Source organism: Polyergus mexicanus, unplaced genomic scaffold, assembly GCF_030449975.1.
Source record: "Polyergus mexicanus isolate NDT 795.1 unplaced genomic scaffold, iyPolMexi1.0 SCAF_21, whole genome shotgun sequence".
Taxonomy (NCBI): domain Eukaryota; kingdom Metazoa; phylum Arthropoda; class Insecta; order Hymenoptera; family Formicidae; genus Polyergus; species Polyergus mexicanus.
This window is the reverse complement of record NW_027223341.1, coordinates 2,766,302-2,792,504: the sequence shown is the minus strand read 5'-3', so window position 1 is coordinate 2,792,504 and position 26,203 is coordinate 2,766,302. Positions and strand designations below refer to the sequence as shown.

Here is a 26,203-nt window from a genome sequence, read left to right as displayed (position 1 = left end):
GCGGAAGGACGAGAGAGAGAGAGAGAGCCTAGCGCGTTCGTATGTTTTCGTTCGCTCTCTTTCGCGTATGTTTCGAATGTTTCCTGTCGCTCTCCGGCTAAGTGCGTGATCATGCTCTACGAGAGTGACCGAAAGGAATGTCAGTTTTTATAATTTAGTCCGTAGTTGCCGATCCTATTTGGGATCATCTACAGTTTAGTTCCTCTTGGAAGGCCGCACGCGACACATCGCATCAGCAGTGTCGCGAACGCAAGTTTCGCGTCTCTCGCCAGCGGCAGCGATATTCCGAACCGCTTGCCCTGCACCAGTGCGGAAACCAAATACAAAAAGTGCGGGCGATTGAATCGTGCCGAGTGCACCGCCGCCGCGCTTGACTCTATATCGTCGGCCCTGCCCCGCGCTCGCGGCTCAGGGCGCGTTTCGATCTTCAGGACTCTGTGTCGCTCTCCATTAAGCGCAATTATTATTGTGACGATCGACGGGAAGACTCGCGTCTGAGGTGCGTAAACGCGATCGCGCTGGCTATCCCGCGCCCCGACAAGATTTCCGCTCTCGCGTTACCGCTCGGTTACCGAGCCGGACATTACGTCACAACATAAGTCGCTCGTCAAGATTTCCGTCAATCGTCGGATTCGCGCCTCAGCGTTCCGTCAGTTTCAATTCCCGTCGGCCGCCTCATGTAACTGTCTGTGCAATAAAGTATTCTGTCAGTGCCTGTTATACTTTGTGTTTCGTCATTCTCGCATCCCCTTCCGATCCGATAGCGATTCATATCGCGCAACGTTCCCGATCGCGTGCCTCTCTCGAGGCTTGTGCCGGTATTCGCATTCGCATTCTCGCGGCGCGGGGATCCTCCTCCGCTCGCGAACATTCTTATAGAGGTAAATTATTGTTATTATTATCACTATTACTACAATAGTATGTGTATATAATAAGTTTTACTACTATTATTCTTATTAATACTATAGGATATATATATATATATATATATAGGATATATATATATATATTTTTTTTTTCTATATGTATATTGTTGTGATTAGTCTATGTTAGGGAACGGTTAAGTAAAAGGCTTCTTCTCACTTTTACAAGTGGGGGAATACACTTGTGGCGACGTCGTCGATGAGTCGCGCGTGTCCCAGCTGGATCAACGAGTCTCGTAGGTTGTAGGCCCCTTCGGTGTTTTCATTATAGATCGTCAGTTTCACCATGGCTTCTCTTTCACCCAGAGGATGGATAATTCGTATCCACCCCTCTTGGCGATCTCCGAGAATCTTGCATATCAATCGCGTTTTTTCGGGCCATTTCGTGGCTCCGTTTACGGGACCCGTGTGCGCCAAGCCGCACTTGATGCTCTGCCATGGCAATTCTCTGAATCGGTCTTCCAAGAAGTATACCTGGCTCATCGGTTTCCAGACTGCCAGGCCCCAGTCTCTCAAAGATATTTTCACCATGGCTGTTGCTGTGTTTATTCCTATAATGAGACCGCGTTGCCAGAGATTTTTTATTTGGATGGCGCACGGTTCATCTTCCCTTAAGTCTTCGGGCCAACAGTGGAGGTAGCGACTTCGTCGGTTCATCCGGAAGTTGAGCTCTTCGATGAGCTCTACTAGGTCTTTCTCTCCGTTTTTTAATTGGACCCAGAAAAGTAATGGAGACTCTGTGCGAGTTATCCGTACTTCCAATCGTCCGCGGGTCAACTCGTGCGTGTTGATGTTTTTGATTTCCATTCTCTAAAAATAGGTAAGACTAGGTTGATATAATTGGAAAGTTTTTAAGAGGGGCCCATTGCTTTAGGTTGATGGAGAGGAAGAGGGAAAAGGCGTTTCGTCGTTCTTTTTTCATATAAAAATTTTTTATTATTATTATTATTATTATTATTATTATTATTATATTCTATTCTTATTATTATTAATAAACAAAAATAAAATAGAATTTGATTTCCCCTTTTTTTCCCTTTTTTTTTTTAATCTCTTATCTTTAACGTATAGGTAGAGTTTTCTTCCAGTCGTAGTAGAGGATATACCGCATTCATTTCTATGGTGTTATGATCTCCTTGTTTGGTGGGTTTTATTGCTTTATTGTTTTCTTGCGGTGCGCTTGGCAGTAGTGGTGGTGATGGTGGGCTCGGCTGTGGCCTCTCGGGTCGCCTCCGTCTTCCCAGATGTAATAAAAGATTTGTAAGAGAGTCCCAGATTGCTCCAAGCAAATATATGGACCATCCGTACACGGTATGTAAGGCATAACCGTGCACAACTGTGTCCAATATTAACTTGGAAACTCTTGCAATTAAATATATGCCGAGTAATCCAGCACTGATATTCCCGAAAAACAGGAACTTGTTCCAGAATTTTTTCCAAGCGGAAGCGGCTATCTTTTCCATAGATGCTTCATCCAATAAATTGGAAATGGAGCCCCCCTGTAGAGAAGTGGGTCTTCCCATTACTCCTCTTGCTACGGTGTTAAGTACTGACGGTCGTTCGGCCGGAAACATTATATGATCTCTCAGATCTTTTAATTCTTTTTCAGAATATATACCACTAGTAGCGAGCGATCCTGGGTTAATGTACTTCCAGGTAGGCTTGGTTAACGGTTTCATGATAGTAGGTGGTAAGGTATCTATCGGATTAGGTATAAATTTGTACCATGAGTCTCCTAAGAGGTACATGGCAGGTGCAAATGGATTGCATGCAGTTTGCGTTCCTTGTTGTAGTAATATATGAGTTTGAGGCGTTAGGAAATGTGTTCGATTCTCTCGGATTACTGGTAATTGGTCGTAACATTCATTTGTTCTTGCTAATTTTACATCAACTGGTACACATTTGATTATGTGAATTACTTCTCCTGCCAAAAGAGCCATATATCCAGGTCCTTTCATTAGATGGTATGCGAAAATGTCAGGTGCTTGCGTAGCTATGGCTAGTGCATTATGTAACATTCGTTTTTCTAAATTACATTGATGTAATAATAAATTTCTGTATAGTTCATTTATTTGCGTGCGGACGTGTCTTTCTACATATACGAATTTGGAATTCATGTAAGTAAAAATGTCAAGATTTGAGATGCCTGATTGTTTTTTGAAAATAGTAGTACCGCGTACTGTCTCAAAAATTACTAATTTTGGATGCTCTGTTGTTATTAGTGAATATCCACATGTATTGTATTTTCCTTTGCTAGTCAATGCAAATATTGTCTCTTGTGAGGTTAAGGAATAAACTGTTTGAGGATGATCCTTGTCGTTATCTATTATTTTGTATGCGTATCCTTCAAATAGTACACCGAAGTTATGGAGTTTGCAAGTATCAGTAGGTACGGGATCCCAGTAAGTATCTCCTCCCTCTACATCTGTACAATGTGTGGAGCCAAATTTACATGCTACCCCGGACCTGAGTTGCACTCGATTAGTATTTATTTTTACGTCGGCTACGTAATCTTGCAGCGTAATTCTTATGCTTGCGAGTACGATTACGTCTGTCCATGTTCCATAGGGATCGGAATACGCTCCTCCGATACATTCCCCGTCGTTGTCCACACTTCCAGCGAGCGTTATTGGACGAGTTGTAGTTTGATTTGATCTTAGGCCGGTTATATAGGTGTGCCCCATTTGATAAGTACCATAATCGTGCATTCGTTTGCATATATCTCGGGATATTTCCTCTATGTATGAATATTTTCCGTTATATACGTCCATAGTGTGAAAGAACATTCCGCACCTTTTTATTAATCGGTCTATTTCAACTTTACACTGTATTATTTTCACGGATTCAAATTCATTAATTTGAAGTAATTGTATATATGCTTGTTCACGTTTAACGTTTTGTGGTGGAATGTCACACTCTTCGATAGTTAGTAAGGATAATGTTGTTAAATTCGCTGAAGGAGATCCGCAATCGTACCCTATTATTCCCAGAGTTTGGTAAAATTTGATTAATACTACTAGTATCGCGATTAGTCGTTTAATGTTGTTATCCATCTGAAAGTTTACATAATTATTTCTTCGATAATTATTCCTTATTGGTAGGTTTGATATGTGAAATTCGTAAGCGGTTAGGATGTACAATTCGGCTATTCTTTTTTATTCTAATTTTTACGTTGTTTTTATTCAAGATTTCTAGAATTTCGTAAGGCCCAATATATTGATCTCCGAATTTACCTGGTTTTGGACCTTTTAATAAAAATACTTGATCTCCCGGTTTAAAGGTTTGCGGGTTGATTTTTCTATCATAATAATTTTTTGATCTAACTTTGGCTTGAATTACGTTATCGCGTGCGTTTCCCTGAATTGCGTGAAGCTGAGTGACAAGATTTATTAAATATTCGTCGTAATTTGCTAATTTATCCCCAGGAGGTAGAAGTTCGTTCGATGGAACGCGTGCTATCTTTCCAAAAACCAGCTCATATGGAGTGTGCTTTGTTGCTTCATGTACGCTTGTATTATAATTAAACATAGCAAGGCTAATCCATCTATCCCATTGTTTTTGTTCATTTGCGTATTGTTTTAAATATTCGCCTAATGCGTGATGTGATCTTTCTAAGGATCCGTTTGATTGAGGATGGAAGGCTGTTGTACGAAATTTACGAATTTTAAACAATTTTGCAATTTTCTTTATTAGATCGCTAAGGAAATTTCTGCCTTGATCCGTTAATATTGCTTTTGGTGCTCCAAGTACGCAAATAAATCGGTCTACAAAAGCTTCTGCGATGGTTTCGGAAGTTTGATTCGGTAATGGTATTCCCATGCAAAATTTAGTTAATTGATCTTGTAATGTCAGAATATATTCGTTTCCTCTTTCGGTTTTAGGTAAAGGGCCTACGATATCCATAGCTACTTTATCAAAGGAAGATCCTGGTGTATCTGTAATTATCATAGGTTGTTTTGTTTTTACTCGGACTAGTTTTTTCAATTGACATTGTAAACATTGTTGTATATACCGTTGAACATCTGCTTTTAAGTTTTCCCAGTAATAATTATGTTTTATTCGGTTATAAGTTTTTGCGACTCCCCGGTGTCCTCCCATTGGTAAGCAATGCATTTCACTGATTATAACGGAACGTAAGTCCTTTGGTGGATATTTAATTAGTCCGTGGCAAACAATAACTTTAGTAGGGGCGTCACCGAATATTGATTGTATATGTGATTTAACGTCATTCCATGGGACATTATTAATGAACTCGGTTTTTGCGATACTAAATGTTTCTAATTTTAAGTCTTCGGTTATATTTCGTAAGTCTGTTAAGATTTTAATAATTTGGTTAAGGGTAGTCGTAAGGCCTTCTCGCTGTCCCTCGCTGATGGGTAAAACCAGATGATAATGATTTTTATGTTTTTTAGCCTTAGTTTTTCCTAAGACAAGAAATCCTAGGTTCGGAAGCTCTTTTCGTTCGAAAAGTTTTTGTGAGCCTGAATCTAAAGGTGTTCCCTGAGTGTCGACGAAATATACCATGTTATCTTTTCGTAAAAATAATAATTCTCGAGAGTCTATAACGTTACCAGGAATTATTCTATTTTCAATAAATGCGGGATTTCTTTTTCTCGATTTTAAATTTTGGTTGATAATATCTTCCTCGTTTTCTTCTTCTTCTTCTTCTTTTTCACTGTTAGAATCTTTATCCGGCGGGTCGTTTCTTTCTTCAATCTCTTCAATCTCTCCGTCGTTATGCAATTCGTCGGTTATTTTATTTTGCTCAATATTTTGTCTTGCAGTTCGGCTTCTTGTTTGAATTTTGTTTTGTTTAGGAGGATCATGTATTAAAGCCTTTTCGGTAATTGATAGATGATCTGGTTCATTTAGTTCTGTTAGTGTAAATGGAAGAATATCGTTCTTGTTATTTAATAAATCGCTTTCAGGTATTATTTCTTCGTTTTCTTCCTTATCGGAAAGATATAAATGAAAATCGTCATCTTCTTCTTCGTCTTCACTATCGGATTTTTCTAATAGTTCGGCAATTAATCTTGCATCTTTAGGGCTATCTGGGTTTAAAAGTTTCTTGGTTTTCAAAATTTTACAATCTATTTCTTCGATATTTACAGGATTTCTGGACAATGCGTCTGCGTTTACGTTTGTTTTTCCCGCTTTGTATACGACCTCATAATCGTATTCTGCTAATTTTAATCTCCAACGAAGTATTCGCATATTTGCATCTTGTGCGTTTTTAAACCACATCAAGGGTTTATGATCTGTAACTAAAGTGAATTTTCTTCCGTATAAGTATGGTCGAAAATGTTTAACGCAATATACAATGGCTAACGCTTCCTTTTCGTAAGTATCGTATTTTAATTCGTTATCTGTTAGGGTTCGTGAGGCGTATGCTATCGGTAGGTCTTTATTTATCTTTCCTTGTGATAATATCCCTCCAACGGCTATTCCTGATGCATCAGTAGTTAGAATAAATGGTTTAGAAAAATCTGGATATTGTAGTATTGGTTCTTCGCATAGTTTTTGTTTTAAGATTTCGAAGGATTCTTCTTGCACGGAGGTCCACTCGAAGCGGGTGTCGTTTTTTAATAAATTTGTTAATGGTTTGGCAAATTTGGAAAAGTTCGGTATAAAGCGTCTGTAATATCCTGCAAGTCCTAAAAATTGTTTAATATTTTTAGGTGTTTTAGGTCTTGGGAATCGTTGTACTGCTTCTAATTTTTTCGGATCTGGTTTTACTCCGTCTTTACTGATTACGTGTCCCAGGTAAGTTACTTCTGTTTTTAAAAATTCACATTTGTCTGGTTGTAGTTTTAAATTAGCTTCTCGGAGACGTTCCATTAAAATGTTGTATTTTCTTTCGTGTTCTTCCAACGAGGTTGCGTAGATAACGATATCGTCCATATAAACAAATAATTCCTTGCCTTGTAACCCAGTTAACACTAAGTCCATTAGGCGTTGGAAAGTAGCCGGAGCGTTTTTTAGACCGAACGGCATACGGTCAAATTCGTAATGTCCAAAAGGAGTAGTGAAAGCTGTTTTATGACCGTCTTCGCGGTTCATTTTTATTTGATGAAATCCTGATGCTAAGTCGCATACCGAAAAATATCTAGCTCCTCCTAATTGATCTAATATATCGACGATATTCGGTAAAGGATATGCGTCTCCGATGGTTTTGTCATTTAAAGCGCGAAAATCTAATACCATTCTCCATCGTTTGTTTCCCTTGGAATCTTCTTTCTTCGGCACGATCCATATAGGCGTGTTATATGGCGATTGTGAGTGTTTTACGATTCCTCCTTGTAACAGTTCTTCTACCTGCTTGTTTATTTCTTCTTTATGAATTTGCGGAAATCGATACTGACGAGTGTTTATTGGTTGGTCATCTGTAGTAGGTATTCGATGTTGTAATACGTGAGTTGCGGTTAATTTTTCTCCAGGGATATGAAATCGATCTTGACTGTCCGTTATTAATTTTATAATGCTTTTTCTCTCTGCTTCATTTAAATGTTCTAGACGCAATGATTCTATGATTTCGGCGGGTCGATTCTTTCCTTTTTCCTCGGGAATTGTTAGACAATTATGCAAATTATAATTTCCAAGTTCTTGTTTTCTTTTATATCTTGTTTTGCGTTTTTGCATAAATTTTTCTAAAATTACTTGAGATTTATTCAACAAAGATATAAGGATTTTTGAAGACGGTTTATTTTTATTTTTAATATTTCGTAGATTCGAGTTTTTAATTTTTAAATTATATTTTAGAGCCTCTTCAGGGAGGTCTTTTATAGTAACATGAGAGGGTTTTAATTTATTTTCACTTTCTTCTTTAAATAATTCAACCTTAGGAAATTTGAGATCCAGGGAGGATATAGGACTTCTCCCCTTTTTGGAATGAGGTTGTGTCGAAATACGTAGTGAGGTTTGGTAATTTTCCTCCTCGCGATCGACGGAGCTAGGATTTTCTGACAAGGTTTGGAAATTTCCCTCCGAAATCCTAGAGTTATTCCCTTCTTGAGAGGATTGATAATTTCTCTCTTCGAGGGTTTTTAAATTAATCAAATTTTTAGGAGAGGGTTGGTAACTTCTCCCTCCAGGAGTGGTTGGATTTATTGGATTTTCAAGAGAGGTTTGGTAATTTCCCTCTCCAAGGATTTTTGAGTTGTTTATTTTTGTATTTTTCCTCCCAATTTTAATTTTTATCTCGTCTTCGGTTTTAATTTTATTCTTATTTTTATTTTCTTCTTTGTTTAAAGTTGTTTCTTCGTCTTCATAATTAATTTCTTCGATAATAATTTTTTCTTCATCCACATTTTCACTTCCATTTTCAATATCCATGTTATTTTCATAATCGTATTCATTATGTATAAATGTTCCGTTAGTGGTTTCTTCTTTTTCCTTATTCAGAGCCTCGGTCTTCGAATCATGGTCATCTAATAATTCGCTGAACGGTTTTAAGCGCAAGGTCGGGACATGTACTTCTGCCTCTTCATCTAAAGTACTGATAACATTTAAGTATGCTTTTCCAGAAACATTTTCCACGATGGTATCTCCTAAATAAATTCCATGTGCTATCTTTAATCTTGGTATGTAGCCTATTTGTATTTCTGGATTTTTTATTCTCACATAAAATAATGATTCGGATCGCGGAGCTACGATAATGGTTTCAGGCGATAAGAAAGGTATGTTGATTCCGGAGACATCCAAGTGTCCTTGTGCGTAATCTATCTTCGATGAAGTTTGTTTAAAGAAGTCGTTTCCTAATATGCCGGATTGTGAAATTGGAAAATCGTTAGATACAATATGGAATATAACCGGTGTTTCAAAAAGAGTTAATGTAATTTCACCTAAGGTATACACAGGGTAATTATTTATACCGTTCAACTTAAGGATATTAGTGTAATTAATATTTATATCTTCAGGAACGAGATTTTCTTTAATTATATTAGGTCCAGATCCCGTGTCTAGCATAAAGGTTATATTAGCAGTTAAATTACCGATGTTGATTTGAACGGTAGGCACGCGACTATGTTTGTCGAGGTTTACCGTCACGGGCCTTATGGTAGTCCTGTCCTTATCTACTTGGCTACCTGGGTTTTGGGCGGGTGCGGCTCTCGTTCGGACCCCTGCTGTGCACCCGACGTCGAGGGACCGTTGTAGTTTCCCTGATTATTTTCCTTCTTTCGAAAGTTACTGGCATGGCGTAATTGACAATTTTCGAGAAGATGACCTCGCTCCTTACAATAGCGGCAGAATAAGGAATTCCTGGATCCCGTTTGTTGGTTTAGTTTTGATCGACAATCTTTAGCAATGTGTCCAAAGTTGTTGCAAATTTGACAAGTTACGCGAGTTTTGTTTTCCGTATAACGTTGTTCGTTCTGTTTCTTCCAGCAATTATTTGCAGAATGGCCGGGTCTCTCGCACCATTGACAAATTACCGAGATTTTATTGTTATTAGTATTATTCTGTCGGCAAGATTTTGCATCATGACCGAATTTTAAGCATAATTGACAAGTTATTAATCCTCCTTGAACTACGTTTACCGGGCGGCGAAGTTGTGGATCGCGGAAGCGGCATTTCTCTGCTCCATGCCCACGTTTTTTACAGATTTGACATACTAATATTGCGGTTCCTAAATCAATCTGGTTATTAACTTGTTGAGGGGTTTGTAAATATTTTCTACAGTTACTACCTACATGCCCTTCCTTATAACAGATTTGACAAGTTTCCCTTAGGCTGTTAGTTTTTTGTCTACCTGCTATTCCCTGTCGTAAATCTGTCATTGCTTTGATTTCTCTCTCTATCCTTATAGCGTCGGCTGCGGTTGCTTGTACATCTGGTAAATTTCTTGAAACTCGTTGCTCGATTTCTGGTATTAGCCCTCTAATAAAACATTTGCACATGTCCTTTTCTAATGATGCTTTAATACTTTGGTCAGATAACACGTTTCCGGAACTTCTATATGCTTCTAAAATTTGTTTCCCAAGAATTTTTACCCTATTTGCATAATTAATAACATCTTCATCACTCTTTTGATATATGCAACCTAATTCTCCTTGTAATTGATAAACGTTTTTTACAGGTCCATAAATTTGTTTTAAATATTTAGTTAAATGAGAAACGCTATCAAAATCTTGATCTTGTATTGTGCGGCGAGCCTCACCTATTATCCTAGTCCTTATTATTTTAGTAAACTGTGATTCAGCCTCATTAGGCAACATAGATTTCGCTTCTTCACATCCTTCAATAAAATAATTTAGTGGAATGTTCTGACCGTCAAAATAAGGGACGGCTTCGACCGCGTATTTCAAAGTAGCGAAAGGATTATTTTGAGTCATGTTGCCGTTGGTACCGCTCGGGTCTTTCCTTTTTTCAGATTTATTAAATTCAGGTATAATAGTCTTATCGCAGGAATCGGCAAAATGAGATTCGGCCGCTGACTCGCTAAACTTTTTTTCGAAATCTTTTTCAATTACAGTTTCGTCTAATGAAAAATTAATGTTTTTAGTGGTTTTGTTAGGAGTGGAAGTGTGATGTGTTTCTGATTTGTTAGATTTTGTTCGATTGTATGTTTCCTGAGCAAACTGAAAATTTCGTTCTACTTCGTCTTTATCAGCTGTACCTCTTGTCCCTTTACTCATTCCAGTTTAAAAGATCGCACATTACAATCCCGGCTGAGCCCCCAAAATTTAATGAACAGTATGTTACGTCCAGACTCGAGGAAGGATGAGTCGACGGAAGGGCGCAACAACTATCTTTTATTTTCCCGAAGTTAAACGTCTCGTGGCGTTCGGAATCGGGTCGAACGAACTGATAGGTCCGCAAAGCAGGTAAACGACCGTTCGGATCGCTATTACGCTGCTTATTCAGACGTTCGTTCGGTGGTCCCTTTTCGGTCAGGGAATTTAATCCCTTTTACGCGGGATGGGACCTAGTGCGATCTTCGTACTGGAATCGAGAGAGGGGTTAAGAAATGTTTAATTAATGAAAAAAAAATATAATTTTATTCATTATAAAAACAAAAGTTAGAATACATGATATAATATATATATATGTAGGAAGTGCTTACATTATCGTGTGAGTGTGAGTGATTGTGTGTGGTTGAGCTTATCGCTCCGCGGGTGTTACAATGGTACGGAGGGCATCAGTCAGAATGACGAGGGAAAGTCTCTACCGTTAAATTTTAGGTTCTGACTGGTTAATACAATGTAGGTTTAATAATAAAAAAAAAATTAAAACATGTATGTGTATGTGTGAGAGTGAGAAAGAGGATGCGGTATGAAGGAGGGAGAAAGAGAGAAGGGGGAATTTTTAGGTTTGGTTAATCTTGGTAAGATGAGTCGGCTTCCAGGTCGGGCAATTCGTTGCAAAACTCTTCTATCGCTTGGTCGAATTCCGACTCTGAAAGGTGCGGGGAAGTTGGGGGTGAATTGTTAAGGAGGACAGTAGATAGAGAGGAGAATGAACGAGGGGAAAGCGGAAGTTCGGTGACTTCGGGGAAGTAGATTGGGGAGTAGCTGGGGGAGGGGTAGTTAGACGAGAGGGGAAGAGTGGGTCTAACAGATATTGTTGTTGAACTGTTATTGCGAGTAGCGCAGAATCGGCATTTTACCGACGTTCGAGTCCTCCGACTCCTGCGAATGACTGTTTGGCTTGGACTGCCGGATCTGGTTTTCACTATGAAAACCAGCGTTAATATAATATACGTAATGCGTTATATCTCACGAGGGTTAATAGCGTAAATTAAATTGGACGAATGTGACTTACTTTTTGATTCGTAGGTGAAGGTGTGGAGTCTCTTAATGTGCCGGATTGCCGGGTTCCAGATTAGCCAGGCGATGAGTGCACTGGTATAATTTTTTTTGTAGTTTTCGCGGTGCCACGGCACTTAATGAGACTTATGTTAACTGAAGACGCACGCACAGAATAAAACAAGTGTTAAGTAAATGAAGTGGTAAGCAGGTGCTAAGTAAGACTGTGTGTGGCCCTTTGGGTCCTCTTTTTATATCTCTTTTTTAGGGGTGTATTCTAATTTCTAAGAGTGGGAATCTTCCAAGTCTCTAACGAATTAAAAATTATGCCAGTGCCCTCGTTAGGCGGGGTGTTTCTCCTACTTTTCGAATTTTTACTCGTGGTGATCGTCGATTGGTGATCTCGATATCAGTTGAGCATTAGATTTCCCTTGCGCACGTGATCTGATTAGAAAGGGTCTTAATATCGTTACTGGATATGTCGTCACATGAGTTTCATTATTATTGATTTAGTTACGTTTGTCAGATATTTTCTTAGAGGGAATTTTATTATCTTTTTGATATCAATTTATTCTTCCGTTGGAAAATTCTATTTCGAGGATATCTACTGATTTTTATTTATTTTTAGGCGACTGGCGCGGTTTCGTCACCGGTCTCTCGCGTCTTTCCCACGGTTCCTCATAGATATTGATATTGATAAGTGACTAAATGTTTAAAGAAATACGTGGCGCAAGATGCTCTATTTACTGAACGACTTATTTTTATCACCGATCGATTATCGTTGCCGCAACATTGCGGTAGGAAGGAATCGTGGAGTCGCCAGGACGTAACACTAAGTAGAATATGAACATGTATTTCAAATATTGTATAATAATGTACTTATAATATAATTATATAATAATATACAAATTAGCATATTATAAATATAATTTGATACAATTACACGAGAAACTTTTAAAAATTTAGAGAAAAAGTTATAAGTTCCGCAGAGTTCTGCAAAAAAATTTATTGCAGATTATAGTGTTATATATTATATATTTGCATGAGCTATGCGCGCTCGAGAATAAGAGAAGGCGTACGCGTGCGTAGTATGATGATTGAAAGAGACAGACTTGTGCGATATCCGGCGGGATGTGCATAAGAGCGAGATTGCTCCGATTCTCTTTCCGGCTAGACCTTTGTACGAAGCACACGTGTAGTAAAGGAAATATATTTAAGAAGTAACTCTGATACAGATCTATTGCGAAAATGAAAGCAAAGAAGTCCTACTTAGAACTTTTTAGCTTGCCTCCGGATCTTGCCGCCAAAATCGAGCGACACGTAGCCCGGCCGCCAAACGATCCCCTTCCAGGAAACCAAGGGGACATAATAAAAAGGCCGATTACTAATAAGCGACGAGTAGTCTCTATCATTAATTAACATTACGCGGGCAGTCAATATTAAGTTAAAGCCACGCAGTCGGCAGAATTAAATACGACAGAACAAGGAGTGAGTCTCGCAACCGAAACTCGACTCCAGACACGCACACGCCAAGATATCCGCTATAGCGATACGCGATGCGAGCTAACGTACGGAAACCTTATAATTAAGCCAATTTGTGAATAAAATGGATATATATATATATATATATCTTTATTCCAACTACAAGAGTGTCATTATCAACTACATCAAAATCAGTAAGTCTCCGAAGTCATAACAATACAAATACAATATAATCCTTTTATAATAAATCTTCTTATTTCAACAAAGTTACTAGTTGCATTTAATATTATTGTTAAAAACAACAAAGAATAAATAAAATTATGAAGTTTGTTGCAGTTTATAATTGAAATTGAAATATTCTGCATTATGTTATTTTATCGATTTGTGTTTATTTTATGTATTTGTGTAAATTTTGATGCCTTAATTAGTGTTTTTGCACAAGTTAACAAATCTGACAAGAATGAATATAAAAAAGTTATTAGTAATACATTGCCTGTTTATATCGTTTGTCGTAACCCGACCAATTTCTTAATATAATAAAGAATAAAACAATAAAGTGACACAGAAAAGTGTAAGAAAGAGCTGAGTAAAGCAAAGCATTAAAATTAGAAAAGAGATCAAGGAAAATTAGGAAAGAGTAAAGTAATAAAAGAATATTAATAAATTAAAAGTAAGATACATGACTAAAGAGAAGGAAGTCACGGTCAAGTTCTTGGAAGCTGAGTAAGCAGCTGACGAGACAGCGGAGCACGAGACATGCTCCGGTCTGGGACACCACACTCCTCCCCAATCAACGACCTAATTAATTAAGAGATATTATTACGTCCAGTAGACTCCACGATTCTTTTCTTTCGTGTAATATTAAACGTTTACGGTCTGGAACTCTTTGCACTTGACATAAACAATAAACCAAAGGAATATCTAGCAGGCGAGACTAATCTTTCAGAACTATAAAATTCTTTTTTCAATGAGACGGATCAATAAATATTCCTGAACTAAAGCCCACGTCAAAATTTGAGAATTTTAAACAAAGATAAGAAACCCACGAACGCTAGACACCCACATCATGTGCGCGCGGACAGATGATGAAACATTCAATTCTAAAGCCGCGTGATGGGCTTAAGAGTTTAGAACAAAAGAATAAGGAGAGGAACACGGACGACGGTTTATTGATGAAACCCGAATCCGTAAGCAAAACTCGCGATACTTGACACCGCGTGCTCGCCTGCCAGACCACCCTCTTATGATATCTGTTTGAAATAAATTCCAACAGGAATAATAAATGTCAACTTAGCCGATCTTAACAGACTCTCCAAGAGGCTGGGGTTAATTTCTAAAAACAAAAGCCTACACCAATGGGCGCAACTTCTGGACCTTCTTCTGGAAGGGTAACACATCCTACTCATGAGAGGATTTTTTTAAAAATAACATTACAAATATACTTTTTTCTCACATACGGTACGCCAGTTGCGATTAGTTCGCACATAAGATTCACTATTCATTACGGGACCAACTGACCAACATGGCCGTCAGCGCAAGCGAAACGCTATTGTTGTTTCTCTGATTATATAGGACTCTACTCATTCCTGTTATTCTTTACTCTGAGCTGCCCCTCTATCTTGGTTGTTCATATCTGTCACACAAAACTTTCAATTTCCTTTCCCCCTTGACTTCAACTTCGCAGCAATATACTCCGTCTAGATATTTCTTATATCTATATTCTCATTAATGGTTCAGCAACCACGAACGTGAGCAGATGTGTGCAGTAATAGAAAAAATCTTTTTACAAGTACTGAGACACGAGTTTTACTTTATATTGTTATAACCCAAATAGGTTATACACGAATTACTAGATATATATTATTTTATATGGTAAGGCATTGCTCAACGTATAACGCGAATACAGATCACGTTACGAATGTTGACCGAGCGAAGCGCTGACAAGGCGAACCACGCGCGAAGCCCGAGCGACCGCGCAATCACTTCATTGCGAAAACGCGGAAATCAGGATAAACGGAATAAAGAAATTGCGAAAAAGCAAGCAAAGAAGTCCTACTTCGAACTCCTTAGCTTGTATCCGCCAAAATCGAGCAACACGACACATAGCTCGGCTGCCAAACGATCTCCTCCCGGAAATCAAGGGGACATAATAAAAAGGCCGATCATTAATAAGCGAGGGGCAGTCTCTATCATTAATTAACATTACGCGGGCAGTCAATATTAAGTTAAAGCCACACAGTCAGCAGAATTAAATACGACAGAATGAGGAGAGAGAGAGAGTGAGTCTCGCAACCGAAACTCGACTCCAGACACGCACGCGCCAAGATATCCGCTATCGCGATACGCGACGCGAGCTAACGTACGGAAACCTTGTAATTAAGTCAATTTGTGAATAAAATGGATATATATATATATATATATCTTTATTCCAACTACAAGAGTGTCATTATCAACTACATCAAAATCAGTAAGTCTCCGAAGTCATAACAATACAAATACAATATAATCCTTTTATAATAAATCTTCTTATTTCAACAAAGTTACTAGTTGCATTTAATATTATTGTTAAAAACAACAAAGAATAAATAAAATTATGAAGTTTGTTGCAGTTTATAATTGAAATTGAAATATTCTGCATTATGTTATTTTATCGATTTGTGTTTATTTTATGTATTTGTGTAAATTTTGATGCCTTAATTAGTGTTTTTGCACAAGTTAACAAATCTGACAAGAATGAATATAAAAAAGTTATTAGTAATACATTGCCTGTTTATATCGTTTGTCGTAACCCGACCAATTTCTTAATATAATAAAGAATAAAACAATAAAGTGACACAGAAAAGTGTAAGAAAGAGCTGAGTAAAGCAAAGCATTAAAATTAGAAAAGAGATCAAGGAAAATTAGGAAAGAGTAAAGTAATAAAAGAATATTAATAAATTAAAAGTAAGATACATGACTAAAGAGAAGGAAGTCACGGTCAAGTTCTTGGAAGCTGAGTAAGCAGCTGACGAGACAGCGGAGCACGAGACATGCTCCGGTCTGGGACACCACACTCCTCCCCAATCAACGACCTAATTAATTAAGAGATATTATTACGTCCAGTAGACTCCACGATTCTTTTCTTTCGTGTAATATTAAACGTTTACGGTCTGGAACTCTTTGCACTTGACATAAACAATAAACCAAAGGAATATCTAGCAGGCGAGACTAATCTTTCAGAACTATAAAATTCTTTTTTCAATGAGACGGATCAATAAATATTCCTGAACTAAAGCCCACGTCAAAATTTGAGAATTTTAAACAAAGATAAGAAACCCACGAACGCTAGACACCCACATCATGTGCGCGCGGACAGATGATGAAACATTCAATTCTAAAGCCGCGTGATGGGCTTAAGAGTTTAGAACAAAAGAATAAGGAGAGGAACACGGACGACGGTTTATTGATGAAACCCGAATCCGTAAGCAAAACTCGCGATACTTGACACCGCGTGCTCGCCTGCCAGACCACCCTCTTATGATATCTGTTTGAAATAAATTCCAACAGGAATAATAAATGTCAACTTAGCCGATCTTAACAGACTCTCCAAGAGGCTGGGGTTAATTTCTAAAAACAAAAGCCTACACCAATGGGCGCAACTTCTGGACCTTCTTCTGGAAGGGTAACACATCCTACTCATGAGAGGATTTTTTTAAAAATAACATTACAAATATACTTTTTTCTCACATACGGTACGCCAGTTGCGATTAGTTCGCACATAAGATTCACTATTCATTACGGGACCAACTGACCAACATGGCCGTCAGCGCAAGCGAAACGCTATTGTTGTTTCTCTGATTATATAGGACTCTACTCATTCCTGTTATTCTTTACTCTGAGCTGCCCCTCTATCTTGGTTGTTCATATCTGTCACACAAAACTTTCAATTTCCTTTCCCCCTTGACTTCAACTTCGCAGCAATATACTCCGTCTAGATATTTCTTATATCTATATTCTCATTAATGGTTCAGCAACCACGAACGTGAGCAGATGTGTGCAGTAATAGAAAAAATCTTTTTACAAGTACTGAGACACGAGTTTTACTTTATATTGTTATAACCCAAATAGGTTATACACGAATTACTAGATATATATTATTTTATATGGTAAGGCATTGCTCAACGTATAACGCGAATACAGATCACGTTACGAATGTTGACCGAGCGAAGCGCTGACAAGGCGAACCACGCGCGAAGCCCGAGCGACCGCGCAATCACTTCATTGCGAAAACGCGGAAATCAGGATAAACGGAATAAAGAAATTGCGAAAAAGCAAGCAAAGAAGTCCTACTTCGAACTCCTTAGCTTGTATCCGCCAAAATCGAGCAACACGACACATAGCTCGGCTGCCAAACGATCTCCTCCCGGAAATCAAGGGGACATAATAAAAAGGCCGATCATTAATAAGCGAGGGGCAGTCTCTATCATTAATTAACATTACGCGGGCAGTCAATATTAAGTTAAAGCCACACAGTCAGCAGAATTAAATACGACAGAATGAGGAGAGAGAGAGAGTGAGTCTCGCAACCGAAACTCGACTCCAGACACGCACGCGCCAAGATATCCGCTATCGCGATACGCGACGCGAGCTAACGTACGGAAACCTTGTAATTAAGTCAATTTGTGAATAAAATATATATATATATATATATATATATATATATATATATATATCTTTATTGCAACTACAAGAGTGTCATTATCAACTACATTAAAATCAGTAAGTCTCCGGGGTCATAACAATACAAATACAATATATAATCCTTTTATAATAAATCTTCTTATTTCAACAAAGTTACTAGTTGCATTTAATATTATTGTTAAAACCAACAAAGAATAAATAAAATTATGAAGTTTGTTGCAGTTTATAATTGAAATTGAAGTATTCTGCATTATGTTATTTTATCGATTTGTGTTTATTTTATGTATTTGTGTAAATTTTGGCGCCTTAATTAGTGTTTTTGCGCAAGTTAACAAATCTGACAAGAATGAATATAAAAAAGTTATTAGTAATACATTGCCTGTTTATATCGTTGCTTCGAGAGCCAATCTTGTTAACTCAAATATGTGGAAAGAAATTACGAGAACTATACCCATTGAAAGTTGATGTAAATAATGTGATTCTGTGATTTGTGATTTTTCAAATGTGAATTTGAATAGAATTTGTAATACATTTGTAAAGTCGAGCTTCAGAGCATTAAAACTACGTAATTTTAAGAACAAAACAATATATTCGTTTCATAAAACAAGAAAAATAAAAAAATCTGAGAAAACTGTTGAGAGCGCGTTAAAGTTAAAATTTTAAGTTTCAAAATGCTTTTTTAATTTTTTTGTTTACGATGATTTTTCGCGGATTTAAACGGTTCCAAAATAGCCTAATTTTTGATGTATGAAATACTGATCTTTAGTCTTTTTATTTGAATAATTAATAATTACAAGCAAATTTTTATAGCTTCCAAAATTTTGAAATAATAGAGAGATATATTTTGTATTTATTTTATAATTGTAGTGTTTTAGCGCTTACTTTTTTTATAATGATAATTGGAACAATGTACGATATATTCGTGTATCAAAAATATTTACTTGCAAAAGATAAAACTAATACTACAGCTAGTAAGTATCGTATTTAAATTATTCGTAATTTTGTTTATGTATTATACTTGTATTTGAAAATCAAGCTTATGCATTGTACATTAAAATGATATTTGACTATTTAAAATCAGTGTATTTTCAAGTCGAATAATTTAATAAGGAAATATTTTGATAAAGATCAGCAAACATTTATATATAGATTTATATATTAATAGTCATCTTGTATATGCATATATTTTTTACGGTTTAAATAATGCTTCTTTCTTCAAGTTTCCTCATTTAGTTAAAGCATATATGTTGATTTTTATATAAATATATTACTGAAAATTCTATCTTGCGATATACAATATATAATACTAATAACAATAAAAGGCGTAGGAAAATCATTAATATTAACATATCCTAGCGTCTATCAATTAGTAATGATAGTAACAAAAATCATTCTGTAAAAGGGAAGAGAGACTATTAGAATTAAGCAATACTTTAACGCACGCCCTAAGGAAATCTTTAACTACATGTTTTTGTTTATAAATTAGAAAGCAAAACACATCTGTTAACCGGCGATTACTCATTATAGACAATGGAAATCAAATCAATCGACACCAGACAACTAGCTCGCGAACATCTAGCAGTAAAGGTCACACATGTGGAATCACCGCTGCTTTTCTGGGTGCGACTTCGAGATAACGAAATAGATTTGGAAAATTTAGAGGAAGATCTCAACTTCCGAATGACGGGACGTAACATCTCGCTTCTCGAATTGCGGGAGATAAAACGGAGACAGGCCGTCGCTGTTAAAGATGATGGATTCTGGCACAGAGGACTAATAACTAAAATTAAAGGAACAAGAGACATAGTTGAAGTCTCCCTCAAAGATATCGGTACGAAAATTATTCTGCCGATACATAAAATTTATAAGCTAGAAGACGAATTCAAGAAACTGCCGTGGCAAACAATTGCATGTGGCTTACCTTATACGAGTTGCATAACCCCTACCTCAATATGGCCCCGCGATATGAGAGAATTTTGCCGGTTCATGGCAGAAGAACACAAGGGTTGGATAAAGATAGTACAGCCTCTTTGGGAAGGGGCTGCCCTAGTAGAACTGCAACTACGAGTAGACAGTTTTTACGGATCTTACGATTTCAAGAATGCATTGATTCGGTTCGGTCTTGCCATGCAAAGCGCAAAAAAGATCGAGCATGTGTTTCCCTGCGTATAGAAACAAAGGAAAACACGTGCACACACAAATATGCAGATCTACCCTATCCTGAACGAAAAAAAGGAGGACTTATTTTTAACCATACATTACATTCTTGTATTCCTTGTTATTAACACTATTTACCCTCGTGTTAACAATATATATATATATATATATATATATACATCAATGCGTAATACCTGTTATCAACATTACGCATTAAAATAACTAATTAAAAATAAGGAGGAAATAGAACCATTTTCCTTTTATTTGTTGCATTATCGATGATTATCGATTCCAGTAAAATGCCAGCGTACCATTGTCTCACGCTGACCCTCGAAATCCTAGAAGAAGAAGATCGCGAAACACTTGACGGCGTACTACCACAAGACTATCCCAAAACCTACGGATACCTGATGGAACTACGGTGCGTCAAACTGACTGAAAATTCGCTTTTCCAACACCCCAGCGATAGTTATAAGGTCTGTTACTCTTGTTATACCTATATGTCCGAGGAACAAAAAGAAGGATATACAATGGTGCCGCCGCATAATCTAGTGCACAAAAATTCAGCCGACACCCAAACAAATTGCACTATATGCTACAAACCGATCGTAAGAATCAAACCAGCAAGCGAATGTAGAGCCTGCATTGTAATATATCTACATACTCCCAGAGAGTAACTGAACGATGGTTGGGGAGCTCCGGTGTTCGACGGACGGACCGGAAAATAGAAACCTTTTTGGGTCAGCGAACCCTACATCCCCTTTTCCTTCAGAGGCGATGGTAACACAGGCAATGCCAAAAAAAGGGGGGGGGGAAGGAGAAAAGGAAAAGTGAGTTCTGAAAAAAAGGGGGTTATATATATATTATTTAGACAAAATTAAATATATAAACAATCAGCGATGTTAAATTAGAATAGGAAGTGTGCCTTCAAAGAAAAATAATTGTAACTTAGAATCAAAGACTAGTATTTTATTCAAAAATTAAAAATGTTGTTCTAGAAGGAAAATTACACTTTAAGAATATGAGAAAACACATTTAATCTTATGATTAAATGTGAGTTCTTTCCAAATATGTTTAGGTCAAAATACGAGAGAAAAGAATCGACAAATTTGCAAATGTTGTGCACCCCCAACATTTGTTTAAGGTGGAGGGTGTTACGTCCAGTGGACTCCACGATTCTTTTCTTTCATGTAATATTAAACGTCTACGGTCTGTGTGGAACTCTTTGCACTTGACATAAACAATGAACCAAAGGAATATCTAGCAGGCGAGACTAATCTTTCAGAACTATAAAATTCTTTTTTCAATGAGACGGATCAATAAATATTCCCGAACTAAAGTCCACGTCAAAATTTGAGAATTTTAAACAAAGATAAGAAACCCTCGAACGCTAGACACCCACATCATGTGCGCGCGGACAGATGATGAAACATTCAATTCTAAAGCCGCGTGATGGGCTTAAGAGTTTAGAACAAAAGAATAAGGAGAGGAATACGGACGACGGTTTACTGATGAAACCCGAATCCGTAAGCAAAACTCGCGATACTTGACACCGCGTGCTCGCCTGCCAGACCACCCTCTTGATATCTGTTTGAAATAAATTCCAACAGGAATAATAAATGTCAACTTAGCCGATCCTAACGGACTCTTCAAGAGGCTGGGATTAATTTCTAAAAACAAAAGCCTACACCAATGGGCGCAACTTCTGGACCTTCTTCTGGAAGGGTAACACCTCCTACTCATGAGTTACAATGGTACGGAGGGCATCAGTCAGAATGACGAGGGAAAGTCTCTACCGTTAAATTTTAGGTTCTGACTGGTTAATACAATGTAAAGGTTTAATAACAAATAAAAAAAAATAAAAACATGTGTGTGTATGTGTGAGAGTGAGTAAGAGGATGCGGTATGAAGGAGGGAGAAAGAGAGAAGGGGGAATTTTTAGGTTTGGTTAAGCTTGGTAAGATGAGTCGGCTTCCAGGTCGGGCAATTCGTTGCAAAACTCTTCTATCGCTTGGTCGAATTCCGACTCTGAAAGGTGCGGGGAAGTTGGGGGTGAATTGTTAAGGAGGACAGTAGATAGAGAGGAGAATGAACGAGGGGAAAGCGGAAGTTCAGTGACTTCGGGGAAGTAGATTGGGGAGTAGCTGGGGGAGGGGTAGTTAGGCGAGAGGGGAAGGAGTGGCCTTCACTTGGACACAGTACAATTGGACACGGTGCAAATGGACACGTTACAAATGGACACGAGATTGTGCACACGGTTCAATTGGACACAGTGCATTTGGACACAGTAATTTTGGATACAGTAGCTTTTGGACACATAAGAAAATACGCATCGTTTACTTGGACACCGCTCAATTGGACACTGTTCATTTGGACACCGTTCGTTTGGACACAGAAAGATGCGCACCGTCATTTGGACACCGTTCGTTTGGACACCGTTATTTGCCCACCGTTCGTTTGGACACCGTTCATTTGCCCACCGTTCGTTTGGACACCGTTCATTTGCCCACTGTTCGTTTGGACACCGTTCATTTGCCCACCGTTCGTTTGGACACCATTCATTTGCCCACCGTTCGTTTGGACACCGTTCATTTGTACACAGAAACATGCGCACTGTTTGTTTGAATATGTAACAGATGGAGAGAAATAAAAATCATTTTGGGAAAATATAATCAGTATTCTTATAACACTTTATACTGGTAAATCTATGTAAAATATGAAATCGTGAAAAGGAGATACATTTGAAGGTTATAATATCTGTCAAAATAAAATATATTCATACTTATATATCTCTGATATTGATGTCATTAATTTTACATTGCTTTTAGCACTTTGTTTAGCCTTTCGCATATTTGGATGTCATGCATGGATACAGTGGGTTCCGCCCCCCCCCCCTGCGGGGGAACTCCACTTCCGGAAGATATAACCTAACCCAAACCTATTTCTTATTTAATACAAAAATTTGGTGTGGATTACGTCGTATAATTTAAATCAAATTTTGGTGTCCAAACGAACGGTGTCCAAACGAACGGTGGGCAAATGAACGGTGTCCAAACGAACGGTGGGCAAATGAACGGTGTCCAAACGAACAGTGGGCAAATGAACGGTGTCCAAACGAACGATGGGCAAATGAACGGTGTCCAAACGAACGGTGGGCAAATAACGGTGTCCAAACGAACGGTGTCCAAATGACGGTGCGCATCTTTCTGTGTCCAAACGAACGGTGTCCAAATGAACAGTGTCCAATTGAGCGGTGTCCAAGTAAACGATGCGTATTTTCTTATGTGTCCAAAAGCTACTGTATCCAAAATTACTGTGTCCAAATGCACTGTGTCCAATTGAACCGTGTGCAAAATCTCGTGTCCATTTGTAACGTGTCCATTTGCACCGTGTCCAATTATACTGTGTCCAAGTGCACCACTCCCGAGGGGAAGAATGGGTCTAACAGATATTGTTGTTGAACTGTTATTGCGAGTAGCGCAGAATCTGCATTTTACCGGCGTTCGAGTCTTCCGACTCCTGCGAATGACCGTTTGGCTTGGACTGCCGGATCTGGTTTTCACTATGAAAACCAACGTTAATATAATATAACGTAATGCGTTATATCTCACGAGGGTTAATAGCGCAAATTAAATTGAATGAATGTGACTTACTTTTTGTTTCGTAGGTGAAGGTGTGGAATTTCTTAATGTACCGGGTTGCCGGGTTCCAGATTAGCCAGGCGATGAGTGCACTGGTATAATTTTTTTTGTAGTTTTCGCGGTGCCACGGCACTTAATGAGACTTATGTTAACTGAAGACGCACGCACAAAATTAAGTGAATAAAATTGTGCTAAGTAAATGAAGTGGTAAGCAGGTGCTAAGTAAGACAGTGAGTGGCCCTTTGGGTCCTCTTTTTATATCTCTTTTTTAGGGATGTATTCTAATTTCTAAGAGTGGGAATCTTCCAAGTCTCTAACGAATTAAAAATTATGCCAGTGCCCTCGTTAGGCGGAGTGTTTCTCCTACTTTTCGAATATTTACCCGTGGTGATCATCGATTGGTGATCTCGATATCAGTTGAGCATTAGATTTCCCTTGCGCACGTGATCTGATTAGAAAGGGTCTTACTATCGTTACTGGATATGTCGTCACAGGAGTTTCATCATTATTGATTTAGTTACGTTTGTCGGATATTTTCTTAGAAGGAATTTTATTATCTTTTTGATATCAATTTATTCTTCCGTTGGAAAATTCTATTTCGAGGATATCTACTGATTTTTATTTATTTTTAGGCGACTGGCGCGGTTTCGTCACCGGTCTCTCGCGTCTTTCCCACGGTTCCTCATAGATATTGATATTGATAAGTGACTAAATGTTTAAAGAAATACGTGGCGCAAGATGCTCTATTTACTGAACGACTTATTTTTATCACCGATCGATTATCGTTGCCGCAACATTGCGGAAGGAAGGAATCGTGGAGTCGCCAGGACGTAACACCCCCGGCCTTAGACAAATGTTGGGGAGGAGCCCGACATTTGCAAAGATGAAACAGATTCCTTCCTTTCGCAATTAACTAAAGTATCCTAATTATATATGATTTCGGGCATGCTGGTTTGTTTATTAAGAAGGAGGAAAGAGAAGGCGACCACCAAAACCCCTTCCTTCTTTCCTTCGTCCTTCTTTTACTTTTTCAATTAACTATTATTTTTTATATATATATAATTCTTATACAAAACTATCTTTTCTTATATGTGCCCATTTATGGCGTAAGAAATAGAGGAAAAAAAACTGTATATGTCATAATGTTTACCTGACCATTATTGATAAGGTTAGGTCTTCGGCTGGAGGGTTTTATTGCCCTGTGAGAGAGATAGGATATTCCTTTTTTTCTTCTTCCCTCTTGTGTTGTTGGAGTCATCTGAACAGCATATGTTCTGCTTGTCGGGAAGGTTTTTGATATTTGGCTTGGATTCTCGTTTATTACGAGCAATTAGCCATTGACTAGGATTCCATGTTGAATCCCATAATAGAATGTCCAAGCTTCATTTGCCCGGATCTGAGTTAAAAGTAGATTTGCTGATAGATATGCAATGATGACTTGTCAATTGACAAACGCTGGAATAGATTTTTTCTGTGACATGTTTTACATGTATATATATGTATCTCTCTCTGTAGCTTGCTGATATTAGTTGACATCACCTTTTTGTAACTATCGGTCAAGTAACGCTGTTCTATAGTGTTAGAAAAGATAGTTTTGGTTTTGTTAGTTAATTAATAAAATACGGTAATGCTATACTATATATATAATGGTAATTTTTTTTTTTTTTTTTTTTTTTTGAGATTATTGAGATATATTTTTTTCTTATAAAGGTAAATTATTGTTATTATTATCACTATTATTACAATAGTGTGTGTATATATAAAATTTTACTACTATTATTCTTATTAATACTATAGGATATATATATATTTTTTTCTATATGTATATTTTTGTGATTAGTCTATGTTAGGGAACGGTTAAGTAAAAGGCTTCTTCTCACTTTTACAAGTGGGGGAATACACTTGTGGCGACGTCGTCGATGAGTCGCGCGTGTCCCAGCTGGATCAACGAGTCTCGTAGGTTGTAGGCCCCTTCGGTGTTTTCATTATAGATCGTCAGTTTCACCATGGCTTCTCTTTCACCCAGAGGATGGATAATTCGTATCCACCCCTCTTGGCGATCTCCGAGAATCTTGCATATCAATCGCGTTTTTTCGGGCCATTTCGTGGCTCCGTTTACGGGACCCGTGTGCGCCAAGCCGCACTTGATGCTCTGCCATGGCAATTCTCTGAATCGGTCTTCCAAGAAGTATACCTGGCTCATCGGTTTCCAGACTGCCAGGCCCCAGTCTCTCAAAGATATTTTCACCATGGCTGTTGCTGTGTTTATTCCTATAATGAGACCGCGTTGCCAGAGGTTTTTTATTTGGATGGCGCACGGTTCATCTTCCCTCAAGTCTTCGGGCCAACAGTGGAGGTAGCGACTTCGTCGGTTCATCCGAAAGTTGAGCTCTTCGATGAGCTCTACTAGGTCTTTCTCTCCGTTTTTTAATTGGACCCAGAAAAGTAATGGAGACTCTGGCGTGAGTAAAAAAATCCGGCCGAAAGTTGCAACTAAATCCCACCACTGATGTAGTATCAAATGACGTCATGACTATGGAAGCTGTAATAGGAAACGAGTTGCTAACACAAGCCGAGC

The 26,203-nt window shown here is 37.9% G+C and overlaps 3 protein-coding genes across 3 annotated transcripts; all 3 read right to left on the bottom strand.

The window, feature by feature from the left end:
* Positions 1-1,966: 1,966 nt before the first annotated feature.
* Positions 1,967-3,713, bottom strand: LOC138942171 (uncharacterized). The gene has a single exon (XM_070312220.1). It carries the CDS (start codon positions 3,704-3,706, stop codon positions 1,967-1,969), a length of 1,740 nt encoding a protein of 579 aa, XP_070168321.1. The 5' UTR covers positions 3,707-3,713.
* A 4,888-nt stretch (positions 3,714-8,601) lies between these two features.
* Positions 8,602-10,577, bottom strand: LOC138942075 (uncharacterized). Its single transcript, XM_070312107.1, has one exon. It carries the CDS (start codon positions 10,553-10,555, stop codon positions 8,993-8,995), a length of 1,563 nt encoding a protein of 520 aa, XP_070168208.1. The 5' UTR covers positions 10,556-10,577; the 3' UTR covers positions 8,602-8,992.
* A 14,930-nt stretch (positions 10,578-25,507) lies between these two features.
* Positions 25,508-26,002, bottom strand: LOC138942170 (uncharacterized). Its single transcript, XM_070312219.1, has one exon. The coding sequence runs from the start codon at positions 26,000-26,002 to the stop codon at positions 25,508-25,510; it is 495 nt and encodes a 164-aa protein (XP_070168320.1).
* Positions 26,003-26,203: the final 201 nt, after the last annotated feature.